Source organism: Nerophis ophidion, linkage group LG12 (assembly GCF_033978795.1).
Source record: "Nerophis ophidion isolate RoL-2023_Sa linkage group LG12, RoL_Noph_v1.0, whole genome shotgun sequence".
Lineage (NCBI taxonomy): Eukaryota > Metazoa > Chordata > Actinopteri > Syngnathiformes > Syngnathidae > Nerophis > Nerophis ophidion.
Genome location: NC_084622.1, coordinates 63,309,917 through 63,332,968, shown reverse-complemented (window position 1 = coordinate 63,332,968; position 23,052 = coordinate 63,309,917). Strand labels below are relative to the sequence as shown.

At 40.6% G+C, this 23,052-nt stretch overlaps 1 protein-coding gene across 9 annotated transcripts in view; it reads right to left on the bottom strand.

Moving 5' to 3' along the window:
• The window catches only part of fgd4a (FYVE, RhoGEF and PH domain containing 4a), a 195,781-nt gene that overhangs the window by 93,977 nt on the left and 78,752 nt on the right, over positions 1-23,052 (bottom strand). Inside the window, exons 1-2 of one of the 9 annotated variants that reach the window (XM_061917964.1) lie at positions 7,276-7,411; positions 4,888-4,935 (exon numbers count right to left, since the gene is read on the bottom strand). The exons of 6 other annotated variants lie outside the window; for them this stretch is intronic. Coding sequence is in view for 2 of the 3 variants with exons in the window: in XM_061917959.1 (XP_061773943.1) it covers positions 7,276-7,315 (40 nt within the window). In the remaining variant the exon portion in view is untranslated. Of the gene's footprint in view, positions 1-4,887; positions 4,936-7,275; positions 7,436-23,052 lie in introns of those variants that run through there. 2 more of the 9 variants (XM_061917959.1, XM_061917963.1) reach the window with 2 other exon arrangements.

The following is a 23,052-nucleotide window of genomic DNA, read 5'->3' as shown; positions in this document are numbered from 1 at the left end:
GAGAAAACATGATTTAATATAAAACACTGGAACAAAACCAAACAAAGGGTACAAACAAAAAGCGCGCACATGGGCGGATAACAAACAAAAAGGCCTACCGTGGAAGCTAGCGGGTATCTAGCAGGAAATAGAAGTCGTACTTATTATCAATCAATCAATCAATCAATGTTTATTTATACAGCCCCAAATCACAAATGTCTCAAAGGACTGCACAAATCATTACGACTACTTATGTGTGTTGTTTAATTTTGTGCAGTAGTAAACACTTGTGCGTCTTATAAAAGAAGGCACGGGCGATTAAAAAAACAATAACATCCATGATGTTTCCTGGCCTTTATGCAAGTGTGCGCTGACTTTTAAAGATAGTATACACATCATTGTACATTTTCTACATCAATATATTGATGAAATGAGCGAGTGTTTTGTTCATGAAGTGTGAGGTAGCATGTTATCTATACATAATAATGTATTCATAAGCAAACGCAAATGAGCCAAATCTACAAAATAAAATAAATAAATGGATGTATTGGAAACTATGAAATACCCGCAGAAAGTGTGTTCATCTACAGTGGATATAAAATATCCTGAGTGTGTCAAAGTTTGTTGTTGACAAACCCCAAGATGCAGAGATGGAGGCAGGCATGGAGTGAGAAAACATGATTTAATACAAAACACTGGAACAAAACCAAACAAAGGGTACAAACAAAAAGCGCGCACATGGGCGGATAACAAACAAAAAGGCCTACCGTGGAAGCTAGCGGGTATCTAGCAGGAAATAGAAGTCGTACTTATTATCAATCAATCAATGTTTATTTATACAGCCCCAAATCACAAATGTCTCAAAGGACTGCACAAATCATTACGACTACTTATGTGTGTTGTTTAATTTTGTGCAGTAGTAAACACTTGTGCGTCTTATAAAAGAAGGCATGGGCGATTAAAAAACAATAACATCCATGATGTTTCCTGGCATTTATGCAAGTGTGCGCTGACTTTTAAAGATAGTATACACATCATTGTACATTTTCTACACCAATATATTGATGAAATGAGCGAGTGTTTTGTTCATGAAGTGTGAGGTAGCATGTTATCTATACATAATAATGTATTCATAAGCAAACGCAAATTAGCCAAATCTACAAAATAAAATAAATAAATGGATGTATTGGAAACTATGAAATACCCGCAGAAAGTGTGTTCATCTACAGTGGATATAAAATATCCTGAGTGTGTCAAAGTTTGTTGTTGACAAACCCCAAGATGCAGAGATGGAGGCAGGCATGGAGTGAGAAAACATGATTTAATATAAAACACTGGAACAAAACCAAACAAAGGGTACAAACAAAAAGCGCGCACTTGGGCGGATAACAAACAAAAAGGCCTACCGTGGAAGCTAGCGGGTATCTAGCAGGAAATAGAAGTCGTACTTATTATCAATCAATCAATCAATCAATGTTTATTTATATAGCCCCAAATCACAAATGTCTCAAAGGACTGCACAAATCATTACGACTACTTATGTGTGTTGTTTAATTTTGTGCAGTAGTAAACACTTGTGCGTCTTATAAAAGAAGGCATGGGCGATTAAAAAACAATAACATCCATGATGTTTCCTGGCCTTTATGCAAGTGTGCGCTGACTTTTAAAGATAGTATACACATCATTGTACATTTTCTACATCAATATATTGATGAAATGAGCGAGTGTTTTGTTCATGAAGTGTGAGGTAGCATGTTATCTATACATAATAATGTATTCATAAGCAAACGCAAATTAGCCAAATCTACAAAATAAAATAAATAAATGGATGTATTGGAAACTATGAAATACCCGCAGAAAGTGTGTTCATCTACAGTGGATATAAAATATCCTGAGTGTGTCAAAGTTTGTTGTTGACAAACCCCAAGATGCAGAGATGGAGGCAGGCATGGAGTGAGAAAACATGATTTAATATAAAACACTGGAACAAAACCAAACAAAGGGTACAAACAAAAAGCGCGCACATGGGCGGATAACAAACAAAAAGGCCTACCGTGGAAGCTAGCGGGTATCTAGCAGGAAATAGAAGTCGTACTTATTATCAATCAATCAATCAATCAATGTTTATTTATACAGCCCCAAATCACAAATGTCTCAAAGGACTGCACAAATCATTACGACTACTTATGTGTGTTGTTTAATTTTGTGCAGTAGTAAACACTTGTGCGTCTTATAAAAGAAGGCACGGGCGATTAAAAAACAATAACATCCATGATGTTTCCTGGCCTTTATGCAAGTGTGCGCTGACTTTTAAAGATAGTATACACATCATTGTACATTTTCTACATCAATATATTGATGAAATGAGCGAGTGTTTTGTTCATGAAGTGTGAGGTAGCATGTTATCTATACATAATAATGTATTCATAAGCAAACGCAAATTAGCCAAATCTACAAAATAAAATAAATAAATGGATGTATTGGAAACTATGAAATACCCGCAGAAAGTGTGTTCATCTACAGTGGATATAAAATATCCTGAGTGTGTCAAAGTTTGTTGTTGACAAACCCCAAGATGCAGAGATGGAGGCAGGCATGGAGTGAGAAAACATGTTTTAATATAAAACACTGGAACAAAACCAAACAAAGGGTACAAACAAAAAGCGCGCACATGGGCGGATAACAAACAAAAAGGCCTACCGTGGAAGCTAGCGGGTATCTAGCAGGAAATAGAAGTCGTACTTATTATCAATCAATCAATGTTTATTTATACAGCCCCAAATCACAAATGTCTCAAAGGACTGCACAAATCATTACGGCTACTTATGTGTGTTGTTTAATTTTGTGCAGTAGTAAACACTTGTGCGTCTTATAAAAGAAGGCACGGGCGATTAAAAAACAATAACATCCATGATGTTTCCTGGCCTTTATGCAAGTGTGCGCTGACTTTTAAAGATAGTATACACATCATTGTACATTTTCTACATCAATATATTGATGAAATGAGCGAGTGTTTTGTTCATGAAGTGTGAGGTAGCATGTTATCCATACATAATAATGTATTCATAAGCAAACGCAAATTAGCCAAATCTACAAAATAAAATAAATAAATGGATGTATTGGAAACTATGAAATACCCGCAGAAAGTGTGTTCATCTACAGTGGATATAAAATATCCTGAGTGTGTCAAAGTTTGTTGTTGACAAACCCCAAGATGCAGAGATGGAGGCAGGCATGGAGTGAGAAAACATGATTTAATATAAAACACTGGAACAAAACCAAACAAAGGGTACAAACAAAAAACGCGCACTTGGGCGGATAACAAACAAAAAGGCCAACCGTGGAAGCTAGCGGGTATCTAGCAGGAAATAGAAGTCGTACTTATTATCAATCAATCAATCAATCAATGTTTATTTATACAGCCCCAAATCACAAATGTCTCAAAGGACTGCACAAATCATTACGACTACTTATGTGTGTTGTTTGATTTTGTGCAGTAGTAAACACTTGTGCGTCTTATAAAAGAAGGCATGGGCGATTAAAAAACAATAACATCCATGATGTTTCCTGGCCTTTATGCAAGTGTGCGCTGACTTTTAAAGATAGTATACACATCATTGTACATTTTCTACATCAATATATTGATGAAATGAGCGAGTGTTTTGTTCATGAAGTGTGAGGTAGCATGTTATCTATACATAATAATGTATTCATAAGCAAATGCAAATTAGCCAAATCTACAAAATAAAATAAATAAATGGATGTATTGGAAACTATGAAATACCCGCAGAGAGTGTGTTCATCTACAGTGGATATAAAATATCCTGAGTGTGTCAAAGTTTGTTGTTGACAAACCCCAAGATGCAGAGATGGAGGCAGGCATGGAGTGAGAAAACATGATTTAATATAAAACACTGGAACAAAACCAAACAAAGGGTACAAACAAAAAGCGCGCACATGGGCGGATAACAAACAAAAAGGCCTACCGTGGAAGCTAGCGGGTATCTAGCAGGAAATAGAAGTCGTACTTATTATCAATCAATCAATCAATCAATGTTTATTTATACAGCCCCAAATCACAAATGGGCTTCACGGTGGCAGAGGGGTTAGTGCGTCTGCCTCACAATACGAAGTTCCTGCAGTCCTGGGTTCAAATCCAGGCTCGGGATCTTTCTGTGTGGAGTTTGCATGTTCTCCCCGTGAATGCGTGGGTTCCCTCCGGGTACTCCGGCTTCCTCCCACTTCCAAAGACATGCACCTGGGGATAGGTTGATTGGCAACACTAAATTGGCCCTAGTGTGTGAATGTTGTCTGTCTATCTGTGTTGGCCCTGCGATGAGGTGGCGACTTGTCCAGGGTGTACCCTGCCTTCCGCCCGATTGTAGCTGAGATTGGCGCCAGCGCCCCCCGCGACCCCGAAAGGGAATAAGCGGTAGAAAATGGATGGATGGATGGCAAATCACAAATGTCTCAAAGGACTGCACAAATCATTACGACTACAACATCCTCGGAAGAACCCACAAAAGGGCAAGGAAAACTCACACCCAGTGGGCAGGGAGAATTCACATCCAGTGGGACGCCAGTGACAATGCTGACTATGAGAAACCTTGGAGAGGACTTCAGATGTGGGCAACCCCCGCCCTCTAGGGGACCGAAAGCAATGGATGTCGAGCGGGTCTAACATGATACTGTGAAAGTTCAATCCATAGTGGCTCCAACACAACTTTAAAAAAAAGGCGTCCACTCTGCCAAAACATAAGTGACAACATCTCTAGTTTAGTGTGGAGTACAGTAACATTATGCGACTCTAAACATCCACATTAATACTATCCAAATTCTGTTTTCACATCCAATAACCTTTGAGCACCACAGATCAGGCCACCCAAGTCACTCGGAATTGCACCCTACCTGATCTTTAGATGAACGTCAACATGGATGAAATGACAACAAGCTGAGCTGTTGAGCAAAACAAAGCATCAGTTGACCAATGTGGAAATAGAAGGTGTGTGGAATTGAAGAAATGTTATTTAGACACATTGGAAACTGTCTAAATTGCCATCCTAAGGATTGGCTGACTCACATAGAGGTCGACAGAACGGAATATAGTCATTGCCTGGGAATTATTTCGGTGAATGGCCGATATGTTTTTAAGTGTAGGCTTTGAAGGTAAGTGCCGATCCTTTGTTTCCTGTTACCTTTTTTGCAAACACAAGTTACCAAGACTACAGACTTTTCCATACATGTATTTATTTATTCGCCAGAAATCAGACATCGAAGGTGGCTCATTGCTGCGGAAAGGTTACCGATCCTTCCGCAGGTTTACTTGTTACGACCTCAAGCGGCCTTAAATTCATTTGAGGTAGAGTTGGGACGAGGCTGGGCTGCACAAAGTGAGTTAAGGTTGGCCTTAGAGCAGGGGTCCGGAACCTTTTTGGCTGAGAGCCATTTAAGCCAAATATTTTAAAATGTATTTCCGTGAGAGCCATATCATATTTTTTAACACTGTTGGCCCTGCGATGAGGTGGCGACTTGTCCAGGGTGTACCCTGCCTTCCGCCCGATTGTAGCTGAGATAGGCGCCAGCGCCCCCCGCGACCCCGAAAGGGAATAAGCGGTAGAAAATGGATGGATGGATGGATGTCTGCATATTTAAGTAAGACCAACATTTATAGAGTATATCAGGGGCGCTCACACTTTTTCTGCAGGTGAGCTACTTTTCAATTGACCAAGTCGAGGAGATCTACCACATTCCTATTTATAATTTATATTTATTTATTTATGAAAGAGACATTTTTGTTAACAAGTTAATGGTGTTTAATGATAATACAAGCATGTGTAACACATATAGATGTCTTTCTTTCACAAAGACAAGAATATAAGTTGGTGTATTACCTGATTCTGATGACTTGCATTGATTGGAATTAGACAGTAATGATGATAACGTCCACATTTTCAAATGGAGGAAAAAAAAAGTCCTCCTTTCTGTCCAATACCACATGAAAGTGGTTGGATTTGGCATCTCATTTGTCCAACTTGCATACTGGTTTTTAAACACTTTGTTATGAGAGTAGCATATGTGTGTGGCCCTTTAAAGTCTGGCAGCAGGTGAGTGACGTCAGTGAGTGTGCGGGTGGGCAAGCAAGTGAGAAAGCGGTCGCTGAAATACATTGGCATCAAACTCCGTAGCTTGCTAGCTTGTGCACGCTAGCTTTCTGAGACTCTTATTTTGTTAGCACAGGCAGCATGAAACAGGTCTTTTATGGTGAAGACAGGAAGTGTGCTGTCGCTCTTTAGAGTTTTGACAGTAGGTACGGAGTCTCTAGAAATAAAATGTGTTTCTCTGCGTCCGCCCTGTTAGTGATTTTTTTCTTAAATATGAGCTCGCAGCAGCCAGCGTCATCTCACAAGATCCTCGGGTGCCGAGAATGTCAAACAACTGACGAAAGTGAAGTCTTGGTATGATCGAGGGGGAGGAGCTCGCTGCTTCAGACTATGAAAAAACACAAATAAATAAAGGTAGGATAAAATTATATTTTTAGTTAATCTAAGGCAGGGGTCACCAACGCGGTGCCCGCAGGCACCAGGTAGCCCGTAAGGACCAGATGAGTCGCCCGCTGGCCTGTTCTAAAAATAGCTCAAATAGCAGCACTTACCAGTGAGCTGCCTCTATTTTTTAAATTGTATTTATTTACTAGCAAGCTGGTCTCGCTTTGCTTGGCATTTTTAATTTTAAGAGAGACAAAACTCAAATAGAATTTGAAAATCCAAGAAAATATTTTAAAGACTTGGTTTTCACTTGTTTGAAGAATTTCATTTATTTATTTTTACTTTGCTTCGTCTAACTTTCAGGAAGACAATTTTAGAGAGAAAATACAACCTTGAAAAGGATTTTAGGATATTTAAACACATATACCCGTTTACCTTTTAAATTCCTTCCTCAATCAGGAAAAATTAAAAAGGAAAAGATCAAATAATATAAAACATGCTAACCTTTATTAGATGTATATTCTGCGAATGATCAATAAGTGACAATAAACTCCTTTGTAATAAACTAAAATACAAAACTTTAGAGAATATTAGTCAATTTCTACGAAAGTGAATTTGTAAAGACACAATCAAATTAGGAGTTAGATAACACACCATTCTGAGTTAATATGAGGAGCAGACTGTTGTCCCATTCAAAGCAGACTGAACACGACAAAACGTTCGTACGTGTTTGGTTTCTGTGGCTTAGCTGATTCTAAAGAGCTTTAAAATACTTTGGTCTCAAACCAAGAAAAAAACAGGTCCACAGTACCTGAGCACACTTTTTTCCAGAACTGCAACGCTGCCCACATGCTGAAATCCACCGAATGTTGCTCCGTCTTGGAAATGTTCTACCAAACCTTGAAACTATAATATAGTCCTGCTTTGTTCAACCACAGCTCATTACGTGTGTTTACCTGTACCTGCACTGTACAAACCGGTTTCTGACGGGCAAAAAAAGGAGGCGGAGGAGCTGCCCTTAAAGATATTTATTCACAGTCCATTGCATGACAATGTTCCACTAAGAATGTAGTTGGAGTCATGCCAGGATGTAGGGAGAAAAAGTGAAAATGAGAGAAACCCCAAAGCAGAAGGAAAGATGGTAACATAGGAGGTGAGAGAGTGGCAAAGATGAAAATAAACAAGCCTAAACATGTCTCACTAATCTGCTATCACACATTTCTACCATTATGTAAAATGTCATCTGTCCAGGTAAGTTTTTCTTCACTGCACAGACACCCAACCTGATTAAAATAATCATATTGATAAAGGTAGTTGACCGCCATATAATTTAATGTATGAAATATTTTATTAGCTCCCAAACTCAATCAATCAATGTTTATTTATATAGCCCCAAATCACAAATGTCTCAAAGGACTGCACAAATCATTACAACTACAACATCCTCGGAAGAACCCACAAAAGGGCAAGGAAAACTCACACCCAGTGGGCAGGGAGAATTCACATCCAGTGGGACGCCAGTGACAATGCTGACTATGAGAAACCTTGGAGAGGACCTCAGATGTGGGCAACCCCCCCCCCCCCCCCCTCTAGGGGACCGAAAGCAATGGATGTCGAGCGGGTCTAACATGATACTGTGAAAGTTCAATCCATAGTGGCTCCAACACAGCCGCGAGAGTTCAGTTCAAGCGGATCCAAGACAGCAGCGAAAGTCCCGTCCACAGGAAACCATCTCAAGCGGATCAGCAGCGTAGAGATGTCCCCAACCGATACAGGCGAGCGGTCCATCCTGGGTCCCGAGGAGCGGTCCATCCTGGGTCTCGACTCTGGACAGTCAGTACTTCATCCATGGTCATCGGACCGGACCCCCTCCACAAGGGAGGGGGGGACATAGGAGAAAGAAAAGAAGCGGCAGATCAACTGGTCTAAAAAGGAGGTCTATTTAAAGGCTAGAGTATACAGATGAGTTTTAAGGTGAGACTTAAACTCATCCTACAAGTGCGTGGCAAGCAGAACAATTGTTTATTTCAACTATTTTCCATAACATGTGCATTTAGGCTGTAAAGTGTGTTTTATGCAATTACTCGATTGATCAACCAACTAGATTACTCGATTATTAAGATAACTGATAGCTGCAGTCCTACTAGAACAGGGGTCACCAGCACAGAGCTAAAAATAGCTCAAATAGCAGCACTTACCAGTGAGCTGCCTCTATTTTTTAAATGTTATTTATTTACTAGCAAGCTGGTCTCGCTTTGCTCGACATTTTTCATTCTAAGAGAGACAAAACTCAAATAGAATTTGAAAATCCAAGAAAATATTTTAAAGACTTGGTCTTTACTTGTTTAAATAAATTCATTTATTTTTTTACTTGGCTTCTTATAACTTTCAGAAAGACAATATTAGAGAAAATATACAACATTCAAATTATTTTAGGATTTTTTAAACACATATAACCTTTTACCTTTTAAATTGCTTCCTCACAATTTAAAATTTAAAGCCCACCAGGCTGCACCAAAGCTTTGGTGCCTTGTTGACACAGAAAAGTAGAGTGGTGTATGCGCCGCAGCTATGAAGGTTGCAAGCCTGTTTGGTTCAACTTATCTTTGTGAATCAGCCTTTTCTGACATGAACTTCATCAAGAACAAACACAGAACACGCCTCACTGATGCACATCTGCAAGACTCACTCAGAGTTGCAGTGTCAACTTACACACCAGAGTACAATGCCAGGGTTCCCACTAACTGACAAAGAAACAGATAACAGATTTGGTGTCCAGTTCAAAGTGTGACATGATCATACTTGCCAACCCTCCCGGAATTTCCGAGAGACTCACGAAATTCAGCGCCTCTCCCGAAAACCTCCCGGAAGAAATTTTCTCCCGGAAATCTCCCGAAATTCACGCCCCCTCCAGCTCCATGCGGACCTGAGTGGGGACAACCTGTTTTCACGTCCGCTTTCCTCTTATATAAACAGCTTGCCTGCCCAATCACGTTACAACATCTACGGATTTTTAATAAAAAACTGCACACACAAGGAGACGAAGCAGAAGAATGAGGAAGTTACAGCCATGGCGATGCCGTCTGTAACAGAGTGATTCTATGTTGTCTGTTGCCATCTCCTGGTGAATGTTGGCTATAGCGTTATGGGGCTGCTTTATGATTGGCCAATGATTTACGTGGTGTTGTGCACCTGACGGCAAGTGATTCTCGCCAGTACGACACGCAAATGGCAGAACAAAGGTTACTCAAATAGTGAAAGGTAAGTGTTGTTGTTGTTGATTTTTTAATAACCAGCAACCACAGTACAGTTAGTAGAACAACTGTGTTTTTATTATTGTGTATTTAATAGGTGCCGTCTGAAATTCAACTATTTCTTTTATTTATATATATCCATCCATCCATCATCTTCCGCTTATCCGAGGTCGGGTCGCGGGGGCAACAGCCTAAGCAGGGAAACCCAGACTTCCCTCTCCCCAGCCACTTCGTCTAGCTCTTCCCGGGGGTTCCCGAGGCGTTCCCAGGCCAGCCGGGAGACATAGTCTTCCCAACGTGTCCTGGGTCTTCCCCGTGGCCTCCTCCCGGTTGGACGTGCCCTAAACACCTCCCTAGGGAGGCGTTCGGGTGGCATCCTGACCAGATGCCCGAACCACCTCATCTGGCTCCTCTCGATGTGGAGGAGCAGCGGCTTTACTTTGAGTTCCTCCCGGATGGCAGAACTTCTCACCCTAATCTCATATAATAAAATAAATATATATAACTAGAATAAGTATTTCATTCATATATATGAAATATATATGAAATACTCGAGTTGGTGAATTTTACTCGTCCCCTCTTAACCACGCCCCCAACCACGCCTCCTCCCGAAAACCTCCCGGGACAAATTTTCTCCCGAAAATCTCCCGAAATTCAGGCGGAGCTGGAGGCCACGCCCCCTCCAGCTCCATACAGACCTGACTCAATGTTGTGACCCTCTTAAACAGTACAATACTGCCATCTACTGTACACAGAATAGAATGTAAATATATTCTACATTTAAGTACAGTCAAGGAACATGCATTAGGGAGTCTGTTCTGAAGCCCACAGTAAAGAGACGTGACTTCATCACGTCGCCTGGTTATTGACTACAACCCAATATATTACACCGTCGACGAGCAAAATGAAGAAATACGCTTGCAAGTTCCACAACGATTGAACACAAGAATTTCAGTTTATCCAGGAAAGTTCGAAGGGGAAGGGGTATGTTGCCTGTCAATTTTGTAGAACAGACTTCTCCATTGAAAACGGCGGCCGAACAGATATACTCAGCCATGAACGGTCAGTCAGCAAAGCACAAAGCGTCCGCAGCGCAGCATCGTTCACAACCCAGTATTATGGGCCACCTCGCAAAATGGAGACCCGATGGTGTAACTTATGCTGAGAAAAAGATGGCTATGCTGATAGCTGAAAGCAACATCCCGTTCTGATTTGCGGATGTCTACAACAAATCCGTGAAGGACGTTCCCGGATTCGGATATCGCTCGCCAATACGCAAATGGCAGAACAAAGGTTACTCAAATAGTGAAAGGTAAGTGTTTTTTTTTTTTTTTTTAGTAACCAGCAAGCACAGTGCAGTTAGTAGAACTGTGTTTTTATTACTGTGTATTTAATAGGTGCCGTCGAAAATTCAACTATTTATTTTATTTATATAAATAAAATAAATATATATAGCTAGAATTCACGGAAAGTCAAGTATTTCATATATATATATATATATATGAAATATATATGAAATACTCGAGTTGGTGAATTATACGCCACCCCTCTTAACCACGCCCCCCGGCCCCAACATCCCTCCGCCCCACCCATGACCACGCCCCCCACCCCTGACCACGCCCCCACCTCCCAAAATCGGAGGTCTCAAGGTTGGCAAGTATGACTGTACTGTGCAATCTACTAATAAAAGCTTCCATCCATCCATCCATCTCCTTCCGCTTATCCGAGGTTGGGTCGCGGGGGCAGCAGCCTAAGCAGGGAAACCCAGACTTCCCTTTCCTCAGCCACTTCGTCCAGCTCTTCCCGGGGGATCCCGAGGCGTTCCCAGGCCAGCCGGGTGACATAGTCTTCCCAACGTGTCCTGGGTCTTCCCCGTGGCCTCCTACCGGTTGGACGTGCCCTAAACACCTCCCTAGGGAGGCGATCGGGTGGCATCCTGACCAGATGCCCGAACCACCACATCTGGCTCCTCTCGATGTGGAGGAGCAGCGGCTTTACTTTGAGTTCCTCCCGGATGACAGAGCTTCTCACCCTATCTCTAAGGGAGAGGAAACTCATTTCGGCCGCTTGTACCCGTGATCTTATCCTTTCGGTCATGACCCAAAGCTCATGACCATAGGTGAGGATGGGAACGTAGATCGACCGGTAAATTGAGAGCTTTGCCTTCCGGCTCAGCTCCTTCTTCACCACAACAGATCGGTACAACGTCCGCATTACTGAAGACGCCGCACCGATCCGCCTGTCGATCTCACCATCCACTAAATAAAAGCTTCAATCAATCAAATCAGACATGACAGTATTGCTCCCCCTAAAAATGCAGCAGAGATTCATACAAAACGTACAGCTCGTGGAATTCAATTAAATTAGATGAGATCTGCACAGATCCACTAAAATGCAGATCCAACAGCCAAAGATGAATCTGCATTTGCATGGCTGTCCTAGTTTGAGATTATTCAGTTGCAACGCATACATAATGGGATAGGGGGAACATATTAGCATGCCAAGTCACACCCCTTTAATCACGCTGCAGATAATGTGTGTGTGTGTTTCCCATGTTCCACGCACAAGACCTTGGCTATTGAAGGACAACAGATGTGTCCGCACTGTCCCCACTCCTCAGTCCACACACAATACAACAATTACCAGAAGACTTATGGCTCCTCTCAGATAATAATAATAGAGTACCAATTAAAATACCTTGTGGTGCTTTTTATGTGCTCCAAGCAACCTTTCTGTAGTTGATTTCTTTTAACCTCTATGTGTACTCACTCACTGCTCTGAACTGGTTCAGGTCCTGTCTCGATCACAAACTGTGTCTCTGATCAATTTGACAGCCTTACTGTACCATATGTCCCGGCAAGAAATGTGCGTTCAAAGGACTCCGGCTTGTTAGTGATTCCCAAAGCCCAAAAAAAGTCTGCGGGCTATAGAGCGTTTTCCGTTCGGGCTCCAGTACTCTGGAATGCCCTCCCGGTAACAGTTCGAGATGCCACCTCAGTAGAAGCATTTAAGTCTCACCTTAAAACTCATTTGTATATTCTAGCCTTTAAATAGACTCCCTTTTTAGACCAGTTGATCTGCCGTTTCTTTTCTTTTTCTTCTATGTCCCACTCTCCCTTGTGGAGGGGGTCCGGTCCGATCCGGTGGCCATGTACTGCTCGCCTGTGTATCGGCTGGGGACATCTCTGCGATGCTGATCCGCCTCCGCTTGGGATGGTTTCCTGCTGGCTCCGCTGTGAACGGGACTCTCGCTGCTGTGTTGGATCCGCTTTGGACTGGACTCTCGCGACTGTGTTGGATCCATTGTGGATTGAACTTTCACAGTATCATGTTAGACCCGCTCGACATCCATTGCTTTCCTCCTCTCCAAGGTTCTCATAGTCATTATTGTCACCGATGTCCCACTGGGTGTGAGTTTTTCTTGCCTTTATGTGGGCCTACCGAGGATGTCGTAGTGGTTTGTGCAGCCCTTTGAGACACTAGTGATTTAGGGCTATATAAGTAAACATTGATTGATTGATTGATACTGCCCCACTCGATCCCTAAAATCAGCCGATCAGCTGCTACTGAGGGTCCCTGACACAAGGCTGAAGCTTAGAGGTGACAGAGCTTTCGCCGCTGCTGCTCCCAAGCTCTGGAACGACCTACCTCTGAGTATTAGACAAGCCTCCTCTCTTCCTGTTTTTAAATCTCTCTTAAAAACACTTTTATTCCTTGGCTTTTAAAACTGATTGATATCCATCCTGCAATGGCGCCCCATTATACACCTGCTGTGATGTGAACCTGTTTTTATGTTTTGTTTATTTTTATATCATGTTCTGTTTGTGTTGTGTTGTTTGCTCGGTTCTTGTATTATCTTTCAACCTGCCCATTGTACAGCACTTTGGCTACCCCTGTGGTCAATTTTAAATGTGCTTTATAAATAAAGTTGATTTGACATGTGGGGTTCCTCAAGCCTCGATACTGAGACCCCTATCATTCAACTGGTCCCGGCTGCCACGAGCCCAGCTAATGCACAGTTTCAAAACATGTGTCTCTATTCAGCGGCTGCATCCTTTGCAGTGTGGGGCGCGGACGTTAGCGCGGTGCACAAAGGCTGTCCCAATTTTTTTTTAAACTCAAAAATGTCCTTTGAATCCGGACCACAAATGTGTCCTTTTCTCCCATTAGCAGAAAGGTTGCACTTTGCGTCCTTTCATATACTGATCCTTTGCACGCTTAACTGTGAAAATGATATACAACATGGCGATATTACGCAGAGTGGAAAGAGCGACATTAAAATGTAAGTATAGCTTTATTTATTCACTTAACCTTCGTCTTGTGTTAGGGTCGGCACCGACCCGTTTTAGTTTTTAAATGCATAAAAGAACCACATAAATTTATTGTTATGCATCAAGGCTTTTTGTTTCGCAAAATAATTAGCGCATGCTTAGCATTACCGGCGGCTCAAGAATAACGCCGGGTCAAACTCGTTTCGCAAAATATTATTTTTATTAGCGCATGTCGAGAATTTCCACTGGGTCAAACTCAATTCGCCAAATAATTAGCATATGCTTAGAATTTCCGCCGGGTCAAACTCGTCACGTCACGAGTGACACTTAACCTGTCATCATTTTCAAAATGGAGAAGGCTGATTTCAATAATTTGAAATCGCATAAAGGGAAGAAGATTAAGAGCTATTCAGTAGGATTTAAGGTCCAAGCTATTGAATATGCTAAAAAGAACAGTAAGCAGCTGTGTTTTATTAATATACCGTAGCTGCGTGTGTCAAATATAAGTCATTAAATGACTCCCGCCTCCTGGTGGTAGAGGGCGCTAGTGATCCTTCTTGCGACAACTCGGCTGCAGAAGAAGTGACAACAAGCATCGTTTATTTTTTCCTCTCGCTTGCACTTTTAACATGGAGGATTACATATTTAAAATAAAACAGTTTTCTAAACTGGACTTTCAATCAAAGCAGGAGGTAATAAAGGAAGATCTCCATCGAGACTTTTAAAACTGAAAAAAGATCAGGAAGACATCTATAAACAAGTTATCGATGCTTTTGATCAGAAGGAGCTGCGCATGGGCTTCATTTATAAGTAAAAGTAAGACCATAATAACGTTTTTTTTTATTAAATGTGCTTTTCATGATGGTATCCTTACATCACACTCAAATTTATAAGCGCAGGCCTAAATTTACCGCATGCCTTTGGTAAGCGCCGGAGTGAGAAGAGGTTTTAAAATAATTAGCGCCCCGGCGGCAATTCAAGGAAATACGGTATGCGGTCTTCAATTACAATGAAGTGTGGTGATATTTTTTTGGGGGTCACAATATTTAATAAAGTTAAGTTTATGACGCAGTAAGTTGAATGATACGGACACGTTTGTCAGTGGTTACTTTCCAGTACGTTTCTGCCTTGGACACTTAGTCTATGTAAGTAACATGCAACTAAAATGATTCATACTTGTTTGTACTGACATATGTCATGTTTTAGACAGCAATATTGTTCAATTCCAGACACATTTTACATATGTCAAGCTAGTCTGCTGTTGTGTACTTAGCTGTTGTGTACAGTAGCTGCTGGGCCCCAGTCGCCTACAGTGTGGCTTACCATGTTTACCTTTAATTACTTTCCCAATATACAAGAAAAGACCAATCTTGTGAGCTTTTTGGAGGACATTTAGATGTTAATTGGCTGCCGAGCTTTGCACGAGCAGGACTGCTTGCATTGGAGCTTATGTCAGAGGTTTTATATGCAAGCTGATATCATCCGATACTTGTTTTTTCGCTGTTATTGGACTAATAGCTAGTTTCTGTATCGGATTTAGACACTCGTAGTCATACTTGCCAACCCTCCCGGATTTTCCGGGAGACTCCCGAAATTCAGCGCCTCTCCGGAAAACCTCCCGGAAGAAATTTTCTCCCGAAATTCAGCCAGAGCTGGAGGCCACGCCCCCTCCAGCTCCATGCGGACATGAGTGGGGACAACCTGTTTTCACGTCCACTTTCCCACTATATAAACAGCTTGCCTGCCCAATCATGTTACAACATTTACAGATTTTAATAAAAAGCTGCACACACAAGGAGACCAAGCAGAAGAATGAGGAAGTTACAGCCATGGCGACGCCGTCTGTAATAGAGTGATTCTATGTTGTCTGTTGCCATCTCCTGGTGAATGTTGGCTATAGCGTTATGGGGTTGCTTTTTGATTGGTCAACGATTTACGTGGTGTTGCGCACCTGACGGCAAGTGAGGGAGTCTGTTCTGAAGCCCACAGTAAAGAGACATAACTTCATCACCTCGCCTGGTTATTGAGTACAGTTAGTAGAACAATTGTGTTTTTATTACTGTGTATTTGATAGTTGAATTTCAGACGGCACCTATTTATTTTATTTATATATATATATACATATATATATATATATATATATATATATATATATAATAAAATAAATATATATGGCTAGAATTCACTGAAAGTCAAGTATTTCATACATATATATATATATTTATATATATATATATATGAAATAGGGTTGTCCCGAGCCGATATTTGGATCGGATCGGCCGCCGATACTTGCCAAAAAATGCGTATCGGCAAGGCATGGGAAAATGCCAATCCAGATCCAGTTTTTTTTTTCAATACGGTCCGTATTTTCCAACGCACCAATCTTCTGCTGCTCCCTACGCTCCGTTCCGCATTTTCCCGCACACCTTCAACACACCCAGAGGTCTGTGTTCTAACTGTTAAGACGGCCGTGTGAATTAAAAGTTACAGTAAAAATGGCAGCTGTGTGAGATTATTTTACCCTACAAAACGAAAAAGATGAAGAGGTGGAGTGCAAAACATGCCACAATAAAGTCAAGCGTGGTGGTAAAGTTGTAAGACATTTTGATGACTTTTGAGAGTGAGAGGCTATTTAGCACTCATCATAGATGAACACAGGAGCAGGCTGACACCTGAGCATCTTGAAGTGCTCGTCTTTGTTAGAAAGAATCTCCCCATTATGCTTAGACTTCAATTGTTTTGGAGTGATCCTATCTGAGGAGAGCTTGACAGAGATTTTTAAGTAGAGTTCAAAGTCTTCTATTTGAGCTAGGCAAATCCTTATAATGCAAGCTAATACATCGTAACTTTAAAAACCAAGGTCCGGCTGGCTAAGATGTATGATGGAACATTGGTATTATGTGATCGCTGTCAACAGTCAATCAATCAATCAATCAATCAATCAATCAATCAATCAATCCATTAATCGTTTATTTATATAGCCCTAAATCACAAATGTCTCAAAGGACTGTACAAACTACTACGACTACGACATCCTCGGAAGAACCCACATAAGGGCAAGGAGAACTCACACCCAGTGGGACGTAGGTGACAATGATGACTATGAGAACCTTGGAGAGGACCTGAGATGTGGGCAACTACCCCCTCTGGGGGACCGAAAGCAATGGATGTGGAGCGGGTCTAACATGATACTGTGAAAGTTCAATCCATAGTGGCTCCAACACAGCCGCGAGAGTTCAGTCGCCAGCTAACTTAACACACATTTTGTAGCTTTGCTCACCCCTATGCAGTTATTGGGCTGAAATATTCAATATTTTGTCTTTGGTACTTGGCAAAAAGATTGAACCCAATCCTCTATTTGGGGTAGCACCTCAGTCATGTACCCTTAGCAAATCCAAAGAGAATGTTGTAGCATTCACTACTTTGTTGGCTTGAAGACTTATTGCCACACCAACACGATGTTCTATATTTTCTCAAACTGGAGACAATTAGGCTTTAACATTGAACAGTTGTCCTGTGAAGTTTGACAAAGTATGGAGTGGTTTTTAAAATATGTAAAAGAGACTGATCTGTAATGTAACCCTGAAAAGTAATTGAAAGGTGGATAATTAGCAGCTTTAATGTCTTTAATGTCCTCTGTGTTCTTTGATGTTTGATGTTTCCCTCTTACACACATGAAAGAGGGATGTGTACCATGGTTATGAGTTGTTTTTTTTATTTATTTATTTATTTTTTTTTATTTGTTTGTTTTTTTCCCTTGGCCTCAGTCTGCACCCCCTCTCCAGGGCCCAGGCAAAGACCGATTTTTTAAATTTTATTTTAATCTTCTATTTTTTTCTCCCCCCCCCCCCCTTTGTTTACCTTTATCTCATCTATTTTGTAAGGGGCGCTGGAAGCCTGCAGACCCGTCAGCGATCCTGTTCTGTCTCCCTGTAATGTTTGTCTAAACTTGAATGGGATTGTGCTGAAAATTTAAATTTTCCTGAAGGAACTCTCCTGACGGAATAAATAAAGTACTATCTAATCTAATCTAATCTAATTGATGAGCCTTTTCTCTGCTATTGTGCATTGTAGCACTGTGGTGGGGACGTGCAGGAGTGCAGTTGTCTGTGGTTTCATGTCAATATTTGCCTGTAATTATTTTACTGATGCATCATTAAAAAAAAAAAAAAAAAACGTTATTATTTTTTATTTGATTTGATTTTATATCAGTTTTGTGGGTTACTTGTTGAGGGAGAAACAATGAACATTTGACATATGTTTAGTTGTATTTATGGACTGTATGTGTCAAAATTCCAATACAGAAATGCTTATATCTGCATACACTGATAACTGAAGAAAATATGCACATATGATTCACTACTGATTTATGAATGTGTGATATTAGCCCTAAAATAGTAGAGATTTACATTTAGTTAGAACACATTTACAGGTACAGTTTGTCAAATTCACCACAGTTAAATTCATATAATAAAGTTCTTCCGAAGGACATACAAAAGTTATGTGTTCACATCTGAAGATGAGAACCACAGAAGGCCGTATATGACTTTAAACATCCAAGAGCGCGAACAAATTTGAAACAAATGTGCTTGTCTGTTGTTGGTGTGAAAGCATGGAATTCTCTAAACAAAGACTTAAAAAGCTGTAAGAATATATTTGTATTTAAAAAAAGTTATAAAAAGAGAAAACTGATATTATATCAAACTGAGTTTTGATTTAGATTAGACGTGTCATTGTGAAAGTGCTTAAAGGAAAATGGAAATGTATGTTGGAGTTTGGGTGTTGGTGGAGGGAACAGTTATAATTCATCTAAAATACTGTAATTTGTGTTAAAAAAGGGGGCAGATAAATATAAGAATATAATTCTTCCATCTGCTCCTTTCTGATCATGGAAATGTATAAGAAAGAAAAACAAAAAAAACAATGACAGTGTCAATTGTACGTGGCTTGTAAATATGCATTTTCATGAAAGGAATAAAAATAAATGATGATGATGATATTTAAAAGAAAGTATACATATAAGGAATTTATCGTTATTGGTATCGTTCTTGGAAAGCAGATAGCAATTGGTATCGTATCAGCTTGAAAAAAACACTATTGATTATAAAAAATGTCCTTACATCACACATTTTTGCACTATTTTTCTGTTTCCGCTGGGCTTTTTTTGTTTAATTTATTTCTAAAATGCACCATGTGTCAATTAAAATGAACTAAGCCCGCAAATAGCATCTGGGCTGCACTTTTCGACACCCCTGATTTATGTTATTCACCAAGAAGGCGACGTTTTATCAAACGACAAAAGAGTGCTTCCTAGCTCTGTCTTCTTAGCACTATCGCTGTGAAGAACTCCCGCTGGTCACTGGGCTTCAAGCTTCTAAAGTAGCTCTTTCAATGTTGTGGTAATGTTGAGGTGTCCTGCATGTAAACTTCACCTTTTGTCACTGCTTGCTTGTATTTCATTATTGAGTAAATAAACATGCAAGAAACATTACTTGACCTTCATTTTTTCTGAGTATCGCCTGGGAATTCGGTACACCTGTACTGGCTCACCTGCACTGGCTTCCTGTGCACTTAAGATGTGACTTTAAGGTTTTACTACTTAGGTAAAAAATACTACACGGTCTATCAATCAATCAATCAATCAATGTTTACTTATATAGCCCTAAATCACTAGTGTCTCAAAGGGCTGCACAAACCACCACGACATCCTCGGTAGGCCCACATAAGGGCAAGGAAAACTCACACCCAGTGGGACATTGGTGACAATAATGACTATGAGAACCTTGGAGAGGAGGAAAGCAATGGATGTCGAGCGGATCTAACATGATACTGTGAAAGTTCAATCCATAATGGATCCAACACAGCAGCGAGAGTCCCGTTCACAGCGGAGCCAGCAGGAAACCATCCCAAGCGGAGGCGGATCAGCAGCGCAGAGATGTCCCCAGCCGATACACATAAAGAGCAGGTCTAGCTCCATCCTATCTTGCCGATTGCATTGTACCATATGTCCCGGCAAGAAATCTGTGTTCAAAGGACTCCGGCTTATTAGTGATTCCCAAAGCCCAAAAAAAGTCTGCAGGCTATAGAGCGTTTTCCGTTCGGGCTCCAGTACTCTGGAATGCCCTCCCGGTAACAGTTCGAGATGCCACCTCAGTAGAAGCATTTAAGTCTCACCTTTAAACTCATTTGTATACTCTAGCCTTTAAATAGACTCCCTTTTTAGACCAGTTGATCTGCCGTTTCTTTTCTTTTTCTTCTATGTCCCACTCTCCCTTGTGGAGGGGGTCCGGTCCGATCCGGTGGCCATGTACTGCTTGCCTGTGTATCGGCTGGGGACATGATCCGCCTCCGCTTGGGATGGTTTCCTGCTGGCTCCGCTGTGAACGGGACTCTCGCTGCTGTGTTGGATCCGCTTTGGACTGGACTCTCGCGACTGTATTGGATCCATTATGGATTGAACTTTCACAGTATCATGTTAGACCCGCTCGACATCCATGGCTTTCCTCCTCTCCAAGGTTCTCATAGTCATCATTGTCACCGACGTCCCACTGGGTGTGAGTTTTCCTTGCCCTCATGTGGGCCTACCGAGGATGTCGTAGTGGTTTGTGCAGCCCTTTGAGACACTAGTGATTTAGGGCTATATAAGTAAACATTGATTGATTGATTGATTGATTGATTGACCTTTGTACCAAATAGGAATACCTGTATCGTTACACCCCAGTGTTAATGCATAAAGAGCAGTACCAAACAACCACAGTGGCTATATTCTAACTTATAACTGCAATCAAATTAGATTATATTTGAGCAGTGTGCGGGCCAGGGTTCCCTAGAGTTCACTTCATGAAGCGTATACACGTGGCAAAGTGCTTCCCCTCATATCCCGAGCTCCCAGCATGCTCTCTGCACGGCCCCACTATGGGATGATAAGCTTTTAGCATGATCTGAACATGTGCGATTGCCCGCGTCTAATGAGGGCAGGCCGCATAGGGAACGGGGAGTGGGGATCTTTAATAACCCCACAAAAGAGAGGGAGGGGAGGTGTTCCTTACTCTAAAAAAGCATAGCCCTAAGCATAACAGCTGGTCTGTACGTTCAGCCAAGGGTTAATACTGACAATTATTTATTAACCATTATATCTTCTAATATTAAACAGAGTTAAAGGGGGACTGCACTTTTTTGTCATTTTGCCTTTTAAAAACCCTATGTATTTTTTTTACAAATGCATTTTAGCTTGTAATATACTAGGGGTGTAACGGTACAAACATGTTTTAGTCCGGTACGTACCTCGGTTTAGAGGTCACGGTTCGGTTAATTTTCGGCACAGTAAGACAACAACAAAATATACATTTTTAGGTTATTTACATACCAAATTTGTAAACAATGGCATAACATAAATATACACACAGAGTCCATTGCCAGGGTTAATGTGGTCAACATATATCAAATAAAACTAAATAAGATAAGGCTCAGAATGGTTTCTTAACAAACATTTCTACATACAAAGAGCTTTTTTTGATTGATTGATACTTTTATTAGTAGATTGCACAGTACAGTACATATTTCTGTACAATTGACCACTAAATGGTAACACCCCAATACATTTTTCAACTTGTTTAAGTCCACGTTAATCAACATTAAATTGCCTCCAGTTCTTGCTCGGATGAAATAAAATGACAAAACTTTTCTACTATGTATAAAATGTGCAACATATAACAGTTTCAAGTCAACTCAGTTTCAGATTAACTTTCATCCCCCCAACCCCCCAGCCTGGCTAACTTGGTAGGAAGAGGATATATGGTCTTATTGTTCTTTCACCATAGAAGTGGGTCAAAATCTAGTTTTAATGCAATACAGCAACCCCTCGCGACCCCGAACGGGACAAGCGGTAGGAAATGGATGGATGGATGGATATACTAGAGGTGTAATGGTACAAAAAAATTTCGGTTCAGTATGTACCTCGGTTTAGAGGTCACGGTTCGGTTAATTTTCGGTACAGTAAGACAACAACAAAATATACATTTTTAGGTTATTTACATACCAAATTTGTAAACAATGGCATAACATAAATATACACACAGAGTCCATTGCCAGGGTTAATGTGGTCAACATATATCAAATAAAACTAAATAAAATAAGGCTCAGAATGGTTTCTTAACAAACATTTCTACATACAAAGTGCTTTTTTTGATTGATTGAGACTTTTATTAGTAGATTGCACAGTACAGTACATATTTCCGTACAATTGACCACTAATTGGTAACACCCCAATATATTTTTCAATTTGTTTAAGTCCACGTTAATCAACATTAAATTGCCTCCAGTTCTTGCTCAGATGAAATAAAATGACAAAACTTTTCTACTACGTATAAAATGTGCAACATATAATAACAGTTTCAAGTCAACTCAGCCTCAGATTAACTTTCATCCCCCCAACCCCCCAGCCTGGCTAACTTGGTAGGAAGAGGATACATGGTCTTATTGTTCTTTCACCATAGAAGTGGGTCAAAATCTAGTTTTAATGCAATACAGCAACCCCTCGCGACCCCGAACGGGACAAGCGGTAGGAAATGGATGGATGGCTGGATATACTAGGGGTGTAACGGTACAAAAAAATTTCGGTTCGGTATGTACCTCGGTTTAGAGGTCACGGTTCGGTTGATTTTCGGTACAGTAAGACAACAACAAAATATACATTTTTAGGTTATTTACATACCAAATTTGTAAACAATGGCATAACATAAATATACACACAGAGTCCATTGCCAGGGTTAATGTGGTCAACATATATCAAATAAAACTAAATAAAATAAGGCTCAGAATGGTTTCTTAACAAACATTTCTACATACAAAGTGCTTTTTTTGATTGATTGAGACTTTTATTAGTAGATTGCACAGTACAGTATATATTTCCGTACAATTGACCACTAATTGGTAACACCCCAATACATTTTTCAATTTGTTTAAGTCCACGTTAATCAACATTAAATTGCCTCCAGTTCTTGCTCAGATGAAATAAAATGACAAAACTTTTCTACTACATATAAAATGTGCAACATGTAACAG